Source organism: Xiphophorus hellerii, chromosome 19, assembly GCF_003331165.1.
Source record: "Xiphophorus hellerii strain 12219 chromosome 19, Xiphophorus_hellerii-4.1, whole genome shotgun sequence".
In the NCBI taxonomy this organism is placed as follows: Eukaryota; Metazoa; Chordata; class Actinopteri; order Cyprinodontiformes; family Poeciliidae; genus Xiphophorus; species Xiphophorus hellerii.
Genome location: NC_045690.1, coordinates 8,073,850 through 8,092,793, shown reverse-complemented (window position 1 = coordinate 8,092,793; position 18,944 = coordinate 8,073,850). Strand labels below are relative to the sequence as shown.

Genomic DNA, 18,944 nt, shown 5'->3' with positions numbered 1-18,944 from the left:
TGCGTCAGTTGATTCAAGTAGTGCATTATATTGGATATAAGTCACTCAATATTTAGGATTAAAAATTATGGTTCTCATGTTAAACTAGTTTGGATTCCTGCCCACATTGGTGTGGTAGGAAATGACTTGGCTGATAGTTTTGCTAAGAGTGCTGCAAAAAACAATATTGTTGATTAAAATAAGTAAAAATGAGGTAAAGAATATTATTAAAATGTATATCAAGAAGACATGTCAAAAACTGTGGGATAGAGGAGGCAATGGTAGGTTTTATTATAGCATCCAAAAAAAGTGGGGGAATTAAAGAAATGTAATAGAATTAAAAAAGAAAAAGATGTTATATCTAGAATAAGATTTGGACATACAGGATTAAATAGTAGTCTTAAAATAATTAATAAGTATAGTAAAGGTTGTTGTAACTATTGTGGACAATTAGAAACAGTCCAACAATTTTTTTTAGAATGTAATAAATATGTTCAGGAAAGAGAGGTGTTACTTAGAAATTTAAGTAGGAATAAAAATAAATTAGATATTAGGGAATTGTTTCAGAGATCATCTGGGGATGTAGTTTTTAGCAGTATTTTTTGTTTTCTAAGAAGAACGGGCATTATGGGGAGATTATAATAGGTAAACGTCTAATTCATACTCCAATCTGGAAGGTGGCGGTAATGCACCTATAAGTTGTTTGCCAACCGCCATAAAAATAAAAAGAAGAAGAAGAAGCAGTACTGCGTCAGTCACATGAGTTTTAGTCCTAAATGCACATTTGTCAGATATCAAGGATTTATCGCAGATCTCCTTCGTTTAGTATGGGTTTAGAAGCCTGGTACATGAACTGCTCGGACGAGGACCAGAGGAAGCCCCATAGACTGAACCCGAATCAGTCCGTCTCCCTGGACGAATTGAGGAAGCTCGGAGTTTTCTACTGGAAAGTAAATACACACATTCCTCAGCTGCTGCTCGACACCAGCAGACAGAAGTATATTCCTCATAATCATGCAGCCACTTTAACTCTCACAGCGTCTTAATTATACAAATCAAACCGTTCTGAGCAGCTCTGCTTTTGCTTACTGTGTCCCTGCAGCTGAATGCTGATACCTATGAAACAGATCCAGAGCTGGAAAAGATCCGCAAAGAGCAAGGATACTCCTACATGGACATTATTACAATTGAAAGGGACAGACTACCCAACTATGAGGAAAAGGTAACTCTTTTACTTCCACTTGTCTAAAAATATTTTGGAAGTTGTGCAATTTCTTGAGTACAACTTTTGAGTACTCCACCAGGATGGGCAATTAGGAGATGTAATGACATAAATGGAACCAAACTGTCAAGAAAATTTCAGAATACAAATTGAATTGTTCAACTGGTTAATATAACCTAGCTATTTGTCATCTATTCCCTGAGAACAAAACAAAAGTGGAAAAAAAAAATCAAAAAAACAAAAAACCTTTTTGGCCAGTACAAAAAAATGCCATATTTGGCAGAAAATGTACACAGCGCCTCTCCCTTTGTTGTAATAAGGACAAAGATATCGATAAAACATTGCAGTCGAAGCCCTGCAAACAGAAGAAATCAACAACTTGTCAATCATACTTAACTTCACCAGCAAACTGCAGTTAATTGTATTTTTTAATGTCATATTTATTTATGCTCTCTCTTACTGCCTGAGTTATGACCATATTCCAGATTTATTTTTCAAAGTTTAATTCATCTTTACGGACAAAAAAATTTAAATGTTCTTTTTAAACATGAGTGGACAACATAAGTTGTTGAAATAAGTATGTTATAAACATTTAATGTTAAAATCCTTAAAAGCCTAACCAGAGATTGGGGTTTAAATCATATTTGGCTCAAAACCTCTATGCATTACACCTATCTATATATTTTATAGATTTGAAGTAGTATTTACTGTATTTGCTTCTTTTAAATGAAAAACAAAATAAAGGAATAAATATACATTATATTCAGAAAAAAATCAGAATATTAAATTGACCACATATTTAATGTCTTTCTAATATTATTCATTAATGGGAGAATAAGTGACCCAACATTCTTAGCTTAATATTTCTTCATGCTCTTGTCAATCAATCCATCAATCCATAATCTTGACTCTTTTAATAATCCCAAACCCGCTGCTGAAAGTGGTACTTCAACAATGACAAATTCTGAAAAGACCTGCATCAGTATCTTCATGGAACCAAACAAACAAACAAAAAAAGAAATCAATAGAAGCTGTGAAGAAATTTGACAGTACTACTAAGGAACACAAAGACAAACTCACATATTGAAACAGGTTATTTTAAAGCTTGCAGGTTTTTATATGTTCTTTAGTAATGAGTTTGGATGTGTTGGGTCTATTTTCGTTCCCAGCCTGCAAGGAATCAACCAGAGACACAAGTTACTCTTTTGCCGAAGAGGGGAGAGAAGCCAGACACGGAGAACCGCAGTCAAACAACTGTCTGGCATCAACTCTACCGGCTCTCACCTCTCAGCTGCTTTTTATTAAGGAAAAGAGGGTTGGGTTGCTTCACATAGTCACCCAGATAGTTTCATCAGAGAACTCTGCCACAGGATGTCCTAGGACACTATTACAATACACAAAGCTGACTCGTCTAAGACAGGCAGTTTGATAACACCAGAAGAGTGAGTGAGCATTTCTAATCTCCAAACAAACATTGATAAAACAAGAAGAGTGTGTAGGGTTTCTAATCTTCATCCAAACATCCAAAGAACAGTTAATAATGTGCCATAAAAGAAAAGGGATCAAAGAAGAAACAAAAGAATAATAATATAAAAACATATAAACTCATAATTTTAATAAACTTAGATCATTTTTCCAACAGGATGGGTGACAAACCCTCTGGCAATACATATTGCAATTCTTACTGATATAGACATATGTAGGCAGCATCATTAGCAGCACTACTATTGTCTCAAATACTAATTCTACTACTATACCTTATGCTTCAGCTGAAGATGTTCTATGAGGAGCATTTACATTTGGATGATGAGATCCGCTACATCCTGGACGGGCAGGCCTACTTTGATGTCCGGGACAAGGAGGACCGATGGATCCGAATCGCCATGAAAAAGGGAGACTTGATCACCCTGCCGGCAGGCATCTACCACCGCTTCACCCTGGATGAGACGGTACATCGCAGATTTAACACACCCGATAATTCAATAATTTAGCGATATACAAAGCGGGCAAAAACATTAAATGAGTCAGAAATTTACTGAAAGAACTAAGATTAGAGTTCATAGAAGAGGCCTACAAAACCTTCAGGATTTGAAGAATGGACCAAAACACCTGAAGGAGGCGTCTTGAAGCCATAGCCAACAGAGGCATTTGTCCAAAGTTCTAAGTACATTTTTGCTAGCGTGTTTTTGGCGATTTCCCTTAATCATTACACAGAACCTAATTAATATGTGTGAACTGGATAAGTTGCTGACGACATGCAGTTTTGTTTATGTAGACAATAAACTGGGACGTCAGTCAGGCTTTTCTGAGAATGTTTTTTTTCTGCAGAACTTCACCAAAGCCATGCGGCTGTTTGTCGGGGAGCCGGTGTGGAAGGCCTACAACCGGTCGGCAGATGACTTCGACATCCGGCAGAAATATGTGGCCTCGCTGTAGGGATCCTTAAAGGCTGCAGATTCCCTCCCAACTAAAACACTAAAACCACCTCCTTCAGTTTGACCTCAGCAGGTTCATAAGAAGACTGATGAGGAAAGACGTACACTGATAATTTGTGATGAATGAGATCTTCAAGTAGAAGGCATCAGATTACTCATTTGTGCTGTACTGTTTAAAAGATTACATAGTGCTTTTTAAGGGGTCTCTTATTAGTTTCTTTAGATACTTATGCTTTTTATTTTACCTGGGTTTGAGGTGAAGAAGTTTGAAGTAATTTCACTAAAAGGTGACTTCTTTGCCAGCAACAAAAGATGAGTGCCTTCATTTGTAATAAATAAAGCATGAGTCTAATTTCTAATTCCAAGCTCAGGAAATAAGCAAAATGGTGTTCATGTCAGATCAATGTACATTTTTATTACACTAGAAATAAATCTGCTGCTAATGTCTTTTATTCTATTTTTATTAATTCCAGCATGTTACTGTGACACAATAGATTTATGCAGGATAAAACAGCTCTTTATATACATAAATATGATAAACATAAAGACAACAGCAGAAGAAAAAGCAAAACAAATCGATAAGGTAATTAAGACAACACTTCAGATATGTACAACTTTGGGTTTTGAATATTTTTACATTTCCATTCAGTGGGAATGAAACCGATGCAATCTGAGGGGCTTGTTAATTTTCACTGCAGGAGTGATGAAATCTAGTGGTAATCCTGTAGTAGCTGCATTAAAAAGTTTAAGGAGTCTGAAGCTCAGGATAATGCCCAGGCCTGGTCTCACTGTGAGCCAGCAGCTCCTGTAGTGTAACAACACGTCCTCCTGACTAAAAGTTTCTGAACACTGATCATATACATTATTTTTATTTTTTTTGTAATTTTGAATTTCTCAGTTAAAATATATTTACTGAGAGGAATGTTTGGGAAACATGTTTATTGATTTTAGAGAGCAGCCTATCGTGTCTTTTTGAATTAACTACAGAAGATGGGGCTGTTTTCATGGTTGGTCTTGCTGTAATGATCTTTGAGCACAGGGTCATGTGACGGCTTAAATAGACGGGCCCAAAGAGAGCCACATCAGTGTCTGACGTCCCAGAGAGAGAGAGAGAGAGAAAAAAATTACTGATGTGGATCAAGCTTCATCCCAGATTTAGTTAAAATTTAAGCGCAGATCCATCCAGAAGATTTTGAGTCATGTTGCACACATGCAACCTGATGTTTGGAGCAGAGCTAAAGAAAACCTAACATTACTGTATTCAGGTCAGAATGAACCATCAAAGAAACAACTTTTAGTTGATAAAACTGAGGGTTCTGTCTGATCAGTGTCTGGATGTAGAAAAGCTTCTTGCACACAGTTCCTAAGCAGTCTGGAAAACTGATGAATTTTATTTAAGAGGCTTTTTAGGTTTGGGTGAGGAAAGAACATTAATATTACCAGACTCGTTCCTTATTCTGTTCACTAAGAGTCTTTTCCTTCCATCTGTTCAACCATACATTCATTCTTCCATCTTTTTGCCAGTATGTCGGCTCCATCATTATGCATTTCCATCCCTCTTTAAGTGCGTTTCATCTTGTTGTCTTTCTTGTATTTTTGTCCATCCATCTGTCCATGTTTCATTTGTTTCTGCCTTCTGTTTAAACTTCTGCATTAAATCCAGACCAATTTGGAAATGTAAGTTTTTATTATTTATACCTTTAAAACCTGTCTTAAAAAGAACTGAGGATTCAGAATATTTTGAGTCTGCATAAAGTCTGGAAATATGGGTAGGAACCCTGTTTACATAGGAGAGAAATATGTAGTGACAAAAAGAAACTCTGGTTTAAAAGTCAAGTCTTCTTGTGTATCAGTGAAACACAAAAAGCATTAATCTGGCTGCATTAATACAGCCAGATTAATGCAGCTATGCCCTCACTTGACCCTAATGTAATTTTTTTTTTACATTACTCCAGATTTCAAAGTGGTCTAAAAAGCTCACGTGTTACATAGTTGGATTATTATTACTATTAGTTTTTGCCTTGGACCCAGGCATTCACTCCCTCAGTATTTATGCAGAGCTGCAGCACAAACAACAGAACAAATAAGCACATTCACCACAAATTCTTTCAGTCTCAAAATGCTGTAAGTGTGAGGACTGTTTCTGGGTCGCTGCTCACATGGCAGGAGTGCTGGACCACTTTAGTGCGATAAAAGCCGATCTCAAACGTCCCCTTTTAACATCTCTGAAACTGAACAGCAAGCATTGGTTTTACTGTCCCACAGGAGGACGGCTTAGTTCCTCTCTGAACACAGAACTGCAGTACCCGTCGTTAACACGGGGCAGCAGCAGCACCACAGTTCTCTAACAGTTGTCCTTCTTCCTCTCAGACCAATTTGAGGCACTGCGCATTGAAGCTGTCTCCCTCCCGGCAGGCCACAGCGTCCAGCAGCGCCTGCTTCTTCTGCGTGCTGCGCGACGACTCCAGTTCATACATGGTGGTCAGGTTGAAGAGGACGCTCTCATGGAGGTACTGGGTGGGGTCCTGCTGAACCAGGCCCTCCAGCTGGCCCAAGGACTCCTTTAGCCGGCCCAAGTAGAGGAGACACACTGCAGCGTTGTTATTTGCCTGTAAAAACAAAAAACAAGCAAACAAAAAAAACAAAAGGCCGTTCCATAGAAATTAGTTGGACATTTCAAAGATATTTCAAATGTTGTATTTTCCACTGGGTAAAAAACAGAAAATCAAATCACAATTAAAGCTTCTAATGTGTAGACTCTAATACTTATATAGTTATACTTACAACTGGATTTTTTGGGTCAATTTTTAAAACTTCAAGGAAAGTTGAGTGTGCTTCAGCGTAATTATTCTGACTGAGGTAGACAAAGGCCCTGAAAAACAGGTAGAAATATGTTACACTCAGATATTATACTCACAAATTAAGAAACAGAAAAGCCAATCGTTTTATTCATCCACTGCCCATGTCCACTTTGTTGCTGCACACTGCAGATCAGCTGGCTAAAGACAAACTAAAGACAGCACCATCGATCTCTCTTTTACAGGTAGTGCTGTTTTACAATTATGGTTCTGGGGAGCAGTGGTCTGCAGGCTAGATAACACAACAGAACTTGATTAATTAATTTAACACGAAGGCACTTAGATCAAGTTATCTGTATAGTTTTTTTTTTTTTAATATGTCTAAATACAAAACAAAACAAACAAAAGAAAAAACTCAAGTTCTTATCACAATTTCATGTTGACCAATTCATAATAATTATATTCAGGTAAAACATGAAATGTCAAGTTTTTCCAACATAGGAATTTTTTTTAGTTCAGGATTGAGTCACAGAACAGTAGTTGTCCCCTGCATTTCTCTTAGATGTTAACATACTTCCATTAGTATTTCAGGGTACATAAAACGCATAACAGCCATTGGCATGAAAAAACAAATCACTATAGTTCAAATAAATTCCTGTAAAAATTACTCTGTAATTTTGTGCATCTTACTTCAGAGTTTCATTCTAGTTAACGACCAATTCCGTTTAATTTGCAACATGATCCACACTGCCACCCGCTGGACACACGGCACAGACTAGTTTTTTTTTCACTGTAATCCAGAGGATGAATTAGTATTTTTAATTTTTACTTTAATATTTGAAAAACATTGCTTCAGATTATCTCTGTAGTTCTGATGATATGAACTTTCCTCCCAATTAACTCAAAAAATAGCAGCAAATCCACAACAGAACACCAAAAAAAGGGGAAAAAAATGTTGTCGCAATCACCCGAAGTTCAGACCTTTTACTGAAGTAATCATTAACACATGACGGTGTTATTTAATACTCTCCACCACCTCAGGCTAGAGAGCAAAGATGCTACCTCCTATTTAGAAAATCAGGCACAAATTTGTGTATTCTGTCCCAGATTACCCCATAGGTGCGAAACATTTGATCTGCATGTACCTGTTCATTAGAACGCATGTAGCGTGACTGAGGTTACTCCCTTTCGTCTCGTAGGCTTTCTCCACGTCCTGGAAGTATCTTTCTGCAGTTTTCACATCTCCAATCTGGGAAATAATAAAGCAGCTGTACATTAACTGCTGATCTATGTCTTTGCCTGAAAAAAACCCCCTAAAGAAAACAGGGAAGGAAGAAAAATCTGCAAGGAAGAAACATCCTTGCAGAAAAAAAGATCTAAACACTGTTTTGGAATAGAAACCCAATCATTCTCTAAGTTATTCAATCTGCTTCCAGCAGCAACAAACCACAATATTACATAAAAATTCAAAAGAACATTTTTGCTAGAGTAGTTGCAACATATAAATGTTTAGCGGTGTTTTATATGTACATAAAACATCTGTTAGATGAAAGACAAATGAAAGTTGCATCTGGAACAAAATGCTCTTTGTAACTTTACTCTCACAAATTTATGGTAATCACAGTACCACTTAGCTTGGACTGCAATAAGTGTTTGCTAATTTTTAAAGTACCATGCATTCAAGCTCTCTATGCCTGTAATATGTGTGGTGGCACTTGTTTAATGCAGCACAAATATTAAAAAGGTGGCATTATGGTCAAGTCATTAAGCAAGTACAACTAAGTTGCTTGACTGCCAAAAATAGCAGGGTCAACATTTTTCAATAAAATGTTGTTGCTCAGAAAGAGCTGCATAGACTTCTTGTTTTCAGGGGGTTTTGTTTAGCATGAACCCAAAGCTGAAAGACATTAACACTTTAAAAAATATATTTATTGCATGTCAAAAGAAAAATAATCCTCTAACATAAAAAATAAGTCAAACCATTCCTGCCTTTAAAAAGACCAAATATGAATCGCTGGTTTACGGTCTTGCATTTGCACAACATTAATCAAAACCTCTTTAAGAGAAAATAAAGGGGGTTTTATTTTTGGTCTATTGGAGCATAAGGCATACTGTGCAAAGCTAGGATAATTAATTCTGTGTCCAGGGAGTCTTATAGTCCATTCGTCCATCTGGTGATGAACAGACCTGCAAGAAGATGCGTCCGATTCCACTGAGCAGCTGCACTCTCTGCTGGGGTTCATACTGGATGATGGAGTGATAGGTCTCCACTGCCAGAACATAGTCCTGAGGACAAATAGGTTCCAAGATTGCATTCAGTGAGTGGGAACAATGAGTGGAAAAGGAGTGAAACAAAATACAAGGGTGGAGAGCGGTAAACAGAGCAGAGTTTGGAAAGAGCATAGTCAAACAGTTAGCAGGACATTGAGACCCTCCACCCACGCTGACGATGTGCTGCGACGCATCGCTCACTTGGTGACTTGAAAGCTGAGCGACAAGACGCAAAGAGGTCAGACAGGGGTGTGTGTGGACTCGGTGTGTACCGAGCTGAGAGAGGGGGCACGGGAGGAGTGTACTGAACATGCATGTGCATATGAATGCACTCAAACTTTTGACTTTGCCTTTAAATTGAGTTTAATGTGGACAGAACCTTCCTTTCTTTACATTTTGATTCCAGAAAATGCAGAATTTACTTGACGAGGTTCTTGATCTAAAATTCTTCAGGTTTCTGAAAGGTCCTTTAAATGCTATTTGTATATTTTGGCTATTTTTCACAAATTTTCTTAACATTTCTTTGTACAGTTTTTTGTATGTTTCACCCATCTCTGAGTCATGGGTCTTGCATAAAAAGCATTCTAAACTCAAGGGATAAATCCATATAAATTAGTGCCTGCAAAGTAGTAAAAAAAAAAAATTTTATTAAAAAATTCTGTTGGATTTACAGGATGTTTGTCATTTGTTTAAAAAACTACTTCTACATTATCATTACTTTTATTATAATAATTATCTACTTCTTCAGGATGCCTGGAGAACTGATCATCAGGAAAACCTAGAAGGACTCTAACTGTTGTGAAGCAAAGAAAAATAAGACAAAACTAAAAACTTACAGAGCAACATTATGGGAAAAAAATCCCTCATATAAATCCTAAATTGTAAAAAATACAAACAGATTTTTGTTTGGATTTTTGTGATCTTTTGAAGGAGAAGTATTTATATTTTGATTCCAAAAAATGCTGAATTTACTTTACGAGGTTCTTGAACTAAAATTCTTCATGTTTCTGAAAGGTCATTTAAATTCTATTTGCATATTTTGGCTATTTTTCACAAATTTTAGGATTTTGCAATCCTAAAATGCAGAACCAGGATGCTGGGGATCAGAATCCAGGTCCGGAATGAAACTGCACTGACTGTAATCTCATGTCTCTGCAGTAGATGGCACTGTGTTTCTCTCTTCAGCCTGATCTGAACCCACACCACTATCACCTCCCCCCTCTTTGCTCTCCGCTCGTTCTTTCTCTGACCAAGAATCCAATTAGTGGTCAGTCTGTGGGGATTTCACTGTGAATCCACCACCAGCCTGGCATCAGAGATCTCTGAGACTCACACCCACAGTGACACACAAACACACGCACCCACCTTCATCAGCAGCAGGCAGTTGGCCATGGAGTACATGACCCGACTGAGACGAGACCTCCACAGCTTTAGGGATGCTATAAACAGGAAAGAGACATGGTGAAAAAGGGAGGGGTTCAATGACTTTCTATTTTCTCTCCTATCGCTTTTTGGGTATTCCTGAGATATCCTAGATTTCTGAAAAGCCTCCACACTCTTCGCTCCTCCATCCCTTTCATTACAACCAGCTGTAACACCTGGGTTATTTTAAGGCGAGGTGCTGAGGAAGACACTGCGGCACATTTCCTCTTTGTCTGCTGTGGGAAGAGCCTGTTACTATTCATCACTGTGTTTGTGGGAGACAGAGCTGAGGGAAGAGCTAATCACTCAGTGGGGTTCTGATGTGTGAAGGCAAGGCCCTGCGTTATCGACTGTCTGTGTGGGTAGGAGAGAAAGAGGACACAGCCATTACGCTGCTTTTGTTGGGAGAAACCGGCTGAACCGAGGCGCCCTCACGGATACAGTCATACATGAGTCACCCAGCTAATTTTCCAGTATTTAGCTCAGCTGAAGCTATCGGTGGGCACATTTTCGAACTGATAAACAGATGCTGAAGAAGTATTTAGAAGCTACATGGCCCCGATTCTAGGTCAGATTCAAGTTGCGTGGAGGCGGATCTGGGTAAATTTCCCTCGCACACTCCAGTGCAGATGTGAGTGGATTGGCAGGATTGATCCGTATTGATCCAAATGGTGTGAAGAGCTGTAGAGAACATTTAACATTCAGTGAGAGCAGCGGAGTTGTGAGGGGCTAAACACTTTTACTGCATAGGTGTGTGCTTGAGACTGGGTGGTTGTATGTGTGGCTGAGGTATGCTGCAGTCCTGCGCCAGGTGTGCATCTGGATTAACTGTTCAGGCCCGTGACCTGACTTTCCTCCCACGATGCGATGCAGTCTGGGAACGCAGCCAGGTCGGATTCTCTGCGGTGTGTTTGCTTACCTTGCCTGTTCTCCTGTGCTAGGGTGATCATGCTGCCATCCTCTGCCAAGCCTTTCTCCAGGTTTTCCAGTATCTGTGCAGGCAGGGGCATTTAAATTAGTGCCTGCATTTTAAATAGCACAAGCATGTTAACAAATAAAATGAGTTCTCAGATTATATTTAGGCTTTTTCTTTTAAAGTCAGGGTTTCTGCAAGTCTCAACAAATAATAATAATAAAAAAACCTTTTCAACACCATTACTGTTTAAATTTAATTTTCAACAATAATTATAAAGAATAAGCTACAAACCAAATCAAATAATTTTGAGTTGAGTTGAACTTTTACACCTTTATAACCTAACTTTTACACCTTCTATCATTCAGCTTACTTCATAACAATTACTGACAACAGGTTTAAGTCAAATACGGAAATCTTCATTTCAAGCCAAATCTTGTTTAATACATACTTTTAAACAAAATAATGCATTTACATTTCAACTGCTAAAACATTAAAAAAGTGTGTTTGAGTAGCAGAAACTTTATTATAACAAGAAAAGCAATATTAAAATTAAGGTTTAACTAAATATAGCCTAAAAAATGTAACACACACATATTTTATTTTATAATACTCATTCAATGCCACACTTACTGGTACCCCCTAATAATTCATGTAAAATAAATTACATCGATATTGATATTTTCAGTTCATCAGTGTCTTGGCCGATTTCTCCCTATTTTTATTTTCTGGACAAAAAAATAATTTTATCTGGCTGTAAGTTTAGTTTTTAAGACTTTTTCATTTCTCTACCTGGGGTGGCCAAAAAACATAATTTTTCTACACACACACACACATATATATATATATATATATATATATATATATATATGTATGTATTAAATATATACATTTATATATTTCAAGGTTTACATTTATTAGTTCAAAAACATTTAGTATAATATTTAATACAGTTAATGTCACTTTATTATTTTCTTTGGAAAATGTTTGAGGTCAGTTTTTAATATCCACTATTTCTATGTAACTTCTTTGTATATAAATCCAGTGAACATATCCATTCTATATTTAAGAAAGATATGTGGTTGTATAGCATCAGCTAAGTAGCTAAAAAGAAATTTCAGTTAATTAAAGCTGAAGTTATTTTTTTAAGATTTTCATCTTCCAAAAGTTAAATAATTAAAGTAATTCTAATTAAATTAAAGTATCTTTTCTGTCCAAATCCTACTCTGTCAGAACATTTACGTAGCCAGGTTTAGGACCAAGATTCTTTAAGGCACAATTATTTTTTATTATTATTTTCAAATTCCAGTGTTAAATAGTTTTTAATGCTCATTAATGTTATGCTAACTTAAAACTTCATTATTATTAAAATATTAAGTCTGCTATTGTTAAACACAATCTTTGAGAAAATGTCATAATCTTAAAATCTTTAAGAAAATCTCATGTTCATTTTAGAATTTCCAACAGCTTAGAGGCTTATTTAACCACTCAGAAATGTTATACAATTATGCTACTTTTATAAATGTTTGAATGAATGTCAATAAGCAAAATAGAAACTTGAAATCCATAAATGATTGTGTCAGATACTAAATTGGTTTTTTTTGCAGAAATTAATCTTTCTTGCTTTTGCAAGAAAAAAAAGTTTTTATATACATCATGTTTCTTATTTCTGTACTTGTTCAGACCTAGAACATATTTTTCAAGACACAGGGTGAATTCCAGATTAATTAAAATATCAACATTTTAGGGAAGTTTAGGGACTTCGAAAATTGTTAGGAGACTAAAAACTTCATCTTGAGGCTGTGTGTTTGTGTGTGTGTGGGCGTGTGCGTTCACTAACAGCAAGGCAGACAGTTTTGAGGTTGTGCAGGCGGTCCAGAGCCTCCTGGGGTTTGGATAGGTACTGGGGAAGCTCGGCGTGCAGCAGCCGCATGGAGAAAGGCACCATTGAGCCTGGATGAAAAACAACAACAACAAAAAAGGGTGGAGATGGGTGGAGGGAAGACAGGAACGGGAGGGAGAGAATGTGTGAGGAAGAGGGGACAATATGGAACGGGGTGGGATGGGAACGAAGCAGGAGAGTGGAGACAGAAAGATGAGAATATAAAGCCATCCACCCACACACAGACTGTACACAGCCCTGGAGGCAGGAACCTACAGATGGCACCGAGCTACGTATGGCTGCTTATTAAAGCCTCTCATCTCTCCATCTCTGTGTGCTGCACAGCTCCATCACTCATCTGCCTGCCTCATCCCTCTGCCTGCCTCTACATCATTCACACTCTTACACACACACACAGTATGCAGACAGACAGACACACACACCCCTGAGCAAAAGCCTGTGTTCAGGTGAGTCCCCAGGCTTTGATCAGGGTCTCTTTGATACCGTCATCTGATCTGAAACTCTGCGAGCTACTCCATCTTTGGCTGCTGCTTCTGCCAGTGTGTATCTCAATTTCTATCTATATTCTCTATCCGCTGGTGTTCGCCATCTAAAAATGGAGGCCATGATACACTCTTGTTTTCCCCCATAACACATACCGTCTGCGATTCTGTCCTGTTTTACACAGTTTTATCTTCTGAAGTGATTCATTACTCAGTCTTTTTGGGCTCTTGTAGTTGGAATCAGATTAAAATTTCATTTTTACTTCTCGGCCAGAACTTTTGTTAGCTAGAATTTGGTGTTTTTTGAAAGTTTCTTTGGCAGTATGGATAGTTATTTCATTAAAATAAAATAATCTAGGCATGCTTCTTTTGTGAATGAATAGCTGCTGTCTTAACTCTGTAGTCCTCATAACACCAGGGATCCTGTCTTTTCAACACTTACGAGCAGGTCACTGTGGTTGTTGCTTATTATGTGCTTGCTTTACAATGCTAAAGAAACAGGTTGGCAGACTCTCCCATCAACCTTCCTTACTGAAACCATATTACTGCGTTGGAAAAAGCTCTAGTTTTAGTCTCAGTCACACAACTTTCTATGGAGGCTAGATACTAAGAATCAAAAACATTTTCATTGCGATTCTGTACAATGACAATAGAGTCTGATTCTAATGGTTAGGTTGACAGAAAGACAACAGATTACAAACTTTTCTATAAAAAAAATGTTGGTCCTTTAGATTCTTCAGCATTTTGTACTTATGGAGTCTTCTCATTCTAGGCTTTAGAGGACACAAAAAAGAACATGGAAAATTTCATACCAACCATATGTCAACAATTCCCATGTGAAAGGCAGAAAGACAGCAGAAAAGCAATAGAATGATGATGTGAAGTTTTGGTAATATTTTTCTTTAGTGCCACATCACAGTGTCATCTACAGTTAAAATTCTGTTCATTCAATTTCTGAGTGCAATGAATGTTAACAAAAACACAACACCAAGGCAAAAAAAAGCCTCTTCTTAGAAACTTTAGCAGGCCAAAGATAATTTTGTCTCTGCTTGCTGGTTTTAACATATCTGAAAAAAAACAACAAACAAACATTTTACACAAAATCCATTTGGGTGAGTCAAAATAAATGGTAATGATCTATTTCAAAGAACTAAGATTTTTTATATTTGTGATAAAAGCATAAAGCTTTGAGTAAACCAAGGGCGCAGAACTTTGAGGAGTAAAAAATGTCTGAGTATGTTGGGAACAACATGAAACTGCTACTGCAGATGTTACCCATTAGGCTTTTGGTAGTTTATTTAAGAGTGGTTGTTGATCACATCAACCTTGTTGACTGACTAAGGCCTTTTCTCTGCCTACATCTCCCAAAATGCAAGATGTTTAATGTTTCATTAAACATTGGCGATTAATGAAATTCTACATCCTATTGGACATATTTTCTGTTAAAATTGATCGCAAGTCTATTGCGACAGATACCATTATCGTTTAATTGCCCACCCCTACCTAAGTGCTTCCACTGAAAGAGTGAAGTTACCACTGTCTCCAAGTTTTCACTTTATAAACAAAATAATAACAAACAAACATCGACTTTTTTTTTTATTTGCGTGCTTGGTCGATCTCAATCCTTTAGAAGAGAGATACATGGGGCAGTCGTGACTTAAGGCATACACAGAATGTGATCGCGGGTAATAGATATTCGATGCAAGAGCCGGAGTAAAGACATGTTCGAATTCTGATGCCAGGCAACAACTCACGCCAGTTTGTCTCTGAACACCTAGTAGGGCATAAAGCGTTTAATATTGAGCAATGGAAAGTCAATCGGTGCTCTCTTTAGAAGGCTGTGCAGTGAATCTTCAAATGTTGTGTATGTGCAGCTGTGTCTCTGCTGCTGCCTTCACTGTGGTAGCCCGAGGGGCGAAGCAGATCCAAAGTAATGGGAATACATTAGAGAGCAATTCATGCAGAGGAAAAAAGAGGAAAAACAAAACCAAAGAACTGCTGGAGACAAGTAGAGCTGTTGGAGCTTCTCAATGATACAGTCTAATATCAAGCTTGTGGCAGAACTTTTCTTTGAATATTTAATAGGACAGTGGTGGTGTGCTTGCGTTTCCAAAGAACTTGGTTAAAATGCAGAATCTTCTTTGAGAGCATGCTTTCAGTTTTTCAGACCTCTTATTAAAAATACTATTAAACTTCAAGTTCTCTGTAAGCAATTTTCATGGAAAAGCTTTTGGACAAATAAAATAGAAAAGTAATTTTGAAAAAAAAAAATCATGGTTGTTCGGCTGAGGAGTACTTAACTTTGAGCATCTGACCTGTGTGGTCAAAACTAACAGCACTGTAGAATGTTAATGCCAGAAAATAATGTGGTGAATATGCTCGTACCTCTCCTCCCAGGGTAAACAGTTGGATAGTACTCATAGTACAGATCTGGTTGGTCGAGGTTGCCAAAGGGTTCAATCTCCAGTTCAGCATTTTGGAAAAGGTTCAACTTGGTGAGAAGAGACAGCCGCACAAACCAGAGCTGGAGCATAAAACAAACAAATTTATCAAACTAATGTGATTTAATAGATAAAACAACTCTTTTTAATCAACCTAAAGCAATGTTTTTATCTTTTCATTTGAGATCAATTATTATACACGTCATTCTGAGCAGTGCCACTTAAACATTATCTGTAATAAAATGCAATTCAACCTTTGCAGATGTACATCAGAAGAAGAAATCTAACATTAACAGTACTAATGCTAAATACTAAATGGGTTTTATTTGCTGCTAAAGACTAATTCGATTGCAGTGACTTAGAACATTTTTCCTATAATTTCTGCAACCAACAGAAACACAACAATCGATGGGTACAAACAGAGGAATGGATGAATGAAAAGAAGTCACTACCTGCAGTGAGTCAGTGGTGTGAGAGGTTGGCTGGCCGGCCTTTCCGTATCCCTGACCGTGAGCTGTCAACAACCGTCCCGTCAGATCCACGGCAGCCCGCCAGTTCTTAGTGCTCTGCGGGGAAGAAGAGTCGCAACATGTCAGGGGGACGCCACACTGATTGACTGACTCTGCTATGAATCATGCATTTTGTCTGAAGCAACATTTCTGCTTTCCTCTAATGACAGCTCTGTAGTTCAATAATTCTGCATTGCAATCTGATCTTTTTTAAGGCTCTTTCTCTCATTCACACATGAATTTGTAAAGTTCTAGAAATATGAATGCAGAATGAAAAACTTCAATCCTTGTTTCTACTGCTTATTTGTTATGGAAAAGACCAACAGGAGCTCCAGAGCTTTTAGATGTTGAAATCTAAAAGATGTTGAAATAGAGGAAAAGATCTCCTATGCAAGGAGTAGAGATGAGAAACAAACTGAACTTTTAGCTCAAAGTTATCCTGGAGGTTTTTTTTTAGCTAAGGCTAATTATATACCTGACAATTGGAGGTTTATCACAATATGTGGATTTGTGTCTGTATGAATAAACAAAATCAAGTTGATCGTATTAAAGAAAGAGCAAAAACTCTAATCAATCAAATATTCAGAAATAAAAAAAAGAAGGAAAAAAGCAAGTGTATAATGTAGGAGAGATAAAACATTTACTTTGGGGTGCGAAATAAAGCCTGGATAGCCACTTTTTTCCAAAAGTCTTCTTTTCATTTCCATACTTATATTTTTGTTTCTCAAAAAATATTACTGTAACTCTATGAACTTGGAGTTCTTATCTATTTATATTCTCATATACGTTTATTTGGTGATCTCATTCCAGCTCAAAACTGCTGTTTCTTTATGTCTAGGTAATATAAGGTGAAAATTAATTACAAAACTTAAAATATCCTAAATTGTATCTTGTAATGAAGATGGTAATCATGGTACTAATAAAAATGTAAGTAAACCCCAATTTTATTTACACTTATTTATCCAATCGTTTCCAAAGATAACCCAAAGTACCTGGGTTACTTTCAGACACTTGGTGTGAAATTTTAATTTCATTATTCCACACCAAGAATAATTACATAAGGCAAACTGAAAAATTAACATCAAACTAATATTCAAAGTTCAATTTATTTTTTTGTGGAACAGATGCAGCAAGCTACAGAGAAGCGCAGCAGTATTATAAATTTCTTTCTTTTTTTTGTTGCACCTAGAGCAGATCATCACAATAACCACATGTGCTGATAGGAATAGACTTATTTCTGAAACTCACAGGAATTCGCTGATTTTGAGGATGTACTCGTTTAGATATATGCAAACGTCAATGATAATATCACTACATCTAAGCCTGAAATATAGAAAACACAGCAAATTAAACAAAGGCTGCGTTTTCATGTATGCCGATGTACAAGACCTACAAGCGCACTAAAACCCAGAGAAGGAGTGAATATGCATACAAACACACACAGACCCAGATATTAGCAGCATCTGCTTCCACAGGAGGTGGTACAATAGAGAGAAGAGGAAAGAGGAGGCGGAGGTGTGAGAGTCACCCCACCCCATCAGCACACATGACAAGGTCGGCTTGCCGATTGGGTCCTAAGTGCCGCGCCATTCATCACAGCCAGAGAGCTAATTAGGAGACAGCGAAATAGAGGGGGTAACTTTCTTTCTAGTCATCTTTATCGCAAAACTCATCAGCGTTCTCTTTGTCCCTCTCTGTTGTAGATGCTCTCTTTCAACTTCATCCTTTCTTCCTTTCTTTTTTCATGTTTCTCCAACATTTGTTTTCCCTCCATCTTCCCACTTCCTCTCCCTTTCATCACGGTCTAATTTTTCCCTCCCTCATCCTCCTGCTGTCATTTCCTCGTGCTTCGCTCTTTCCTCGTCCCGCCCTCCTCCGCTCAGTTCTCCTGCCCTGCGCCAGTAGCTGCACTGCCTCTGAATCTTCATTAGGGGGGGAAATGAAGCTGAAAACGAGGAGGCAGCATGGATGGCCAAAAGCAGCTGCACTCACTCACACACAAGCACATCCTGCTACAGTACACCGCTGCCCTGCCACAGGGCATAAAAACAAGACAGGTGTGCAAGCGTTTGTCTCTAAGTGTCTTCGTGAGGCTGGGATTTAGGCTGATTGTTGTGCGATAGCTGCATTCCTCAACATACACACACAGACGGATAGTGGAGACGGGACAGAAAGGGATAAAGGGCTTCAGAGGTGCACGAATGGGATGTGGACGAAAGAAATCTGGCCGACATTAATAGAGGAACAATAAAGGCTTTAAAGCTGGCTACAGGAGGGAAACAAGCAAAACTATAAAAATTGAAACAGGATCTCAGAGTCTAGAGACAGTGGCCAGCGGAGCAGACAGCAAAATGTGGAGGAGACAGTTTATGCAAAGCGGATAGTCAAAAAAAGAAAAAAAAAGTGCCAAAGCCTCAATAAGTGAACTTCAGCTCAGTCCTTATGCAACGATGCAGCATCACACCCTTGCATAACTCAGTGCTCTGATATTATCTTACACCACCCTGTAATTTTAGGTCTTGAACCAAACCAAACATTAGAGCCGAAAAAGGAGGTGGTGATTTGAGAA

The 18,944-nt window shown here is 37.7% G+C and overlaps 2 protein-coding genes across 3 annotated transcripts in view; one reads left to right on the top strand and one right to left on the bottom strand.

Moving 5' to 3' along the window:
* The first annotated feature begins 683 nt into the window (after positions 1-683).
* On the top strand, positions 684-4,083 carry adi1 (acireductone dioxygenase 1). The gene is made up of 4 exons (XM_032546835.1): positions 684-929; positions 1,082-1,201; positions 2,971-3,150; positions 3,530-4,083. Exons 1-4 carry the CDS (start codon positions 756-758, stop codon positions 3,635-3,637), a joined length of 582 nt encoding a protein of 193 aa, XP_032402726.1. The 5' UTR covers positions 684-755; the 3' UTR covers positions 3,638-4,083.
* Positions 4,084-4,498: 415 nt separating this feature from the next.
* Positions 4,499-18,944, bottom strand: part of trappc12 (trafficking protein particle complex subunit 12) — a 29,803-nt gene continuing 15,357 nt past the window's right edge. Inside the window, exons 3-11 of one of the 2 annotated variants that reach the window (XM_032546833.1) lie at positions 16,319-16,432; positions 15,811-15,949; positions 12,881-12,993; positions 11,047-11,119; positions 10,071-10,144; positions 8,622-8,720; positions 7,580-7,683; positions 6,421-6,508; positions 4,499-6,245 (exon numbers count right to left, since the gene is read on the bottom strand). In XM_032546833.1, the coding sequence (XP_032402724.1) occupies positions 6,003-6,245; positions 6,421-6,508; positions 7,580-7,683; positions 8,622-8,720; positions 10,071-10,144; positions 11,047-11,119; positions 12,881-12,993; positions 15,811-15,949; positions 16,319-16,432 (1,047 nt within the window). In that variant the 3' untranslated portion in view covers positions 4,499-6,002. The remainder of the gene's footprint in view (positions 6,246-6,420; positions 6,509-7,579; positions 7,684-8,621; positions 8,721-10,070; positions 10,145-11,046; positions 11,120-12,880; positions 12,994-15,810; positions 15,950-16,318; positions 16,433-18,944) is intronic. The other variant, XM_032546832.1, reaches the window with a different exon arrangement.

What these genes read in the sequence shown, in the direction of transcription:
- adi1 (XM_032546835.1), top strand. Translation starts at nt 756, where the DNA reads ATGCACATTTGTCAGATATCAAGGATTTATCGCAGATCTCCTTCGTTT. An exon ending in TCGGAGTTTTCTACTGGAAA is followed by an intron (nt 930 to 1,081) that starts GTAAATACACAC and finishes GTGTCCCTGCAG; the next exon opens with CTGAATGCTGATACCTATGA. An exon ending in TACCCAACTATGAGGAAAAG is followed by an intron (nt 1,202 to 2,970) that starts GTAACTCTTTTA and finishes CTTATGCTTCAG; the next exon opens with CTGAAGATGTTCTATGAGGA.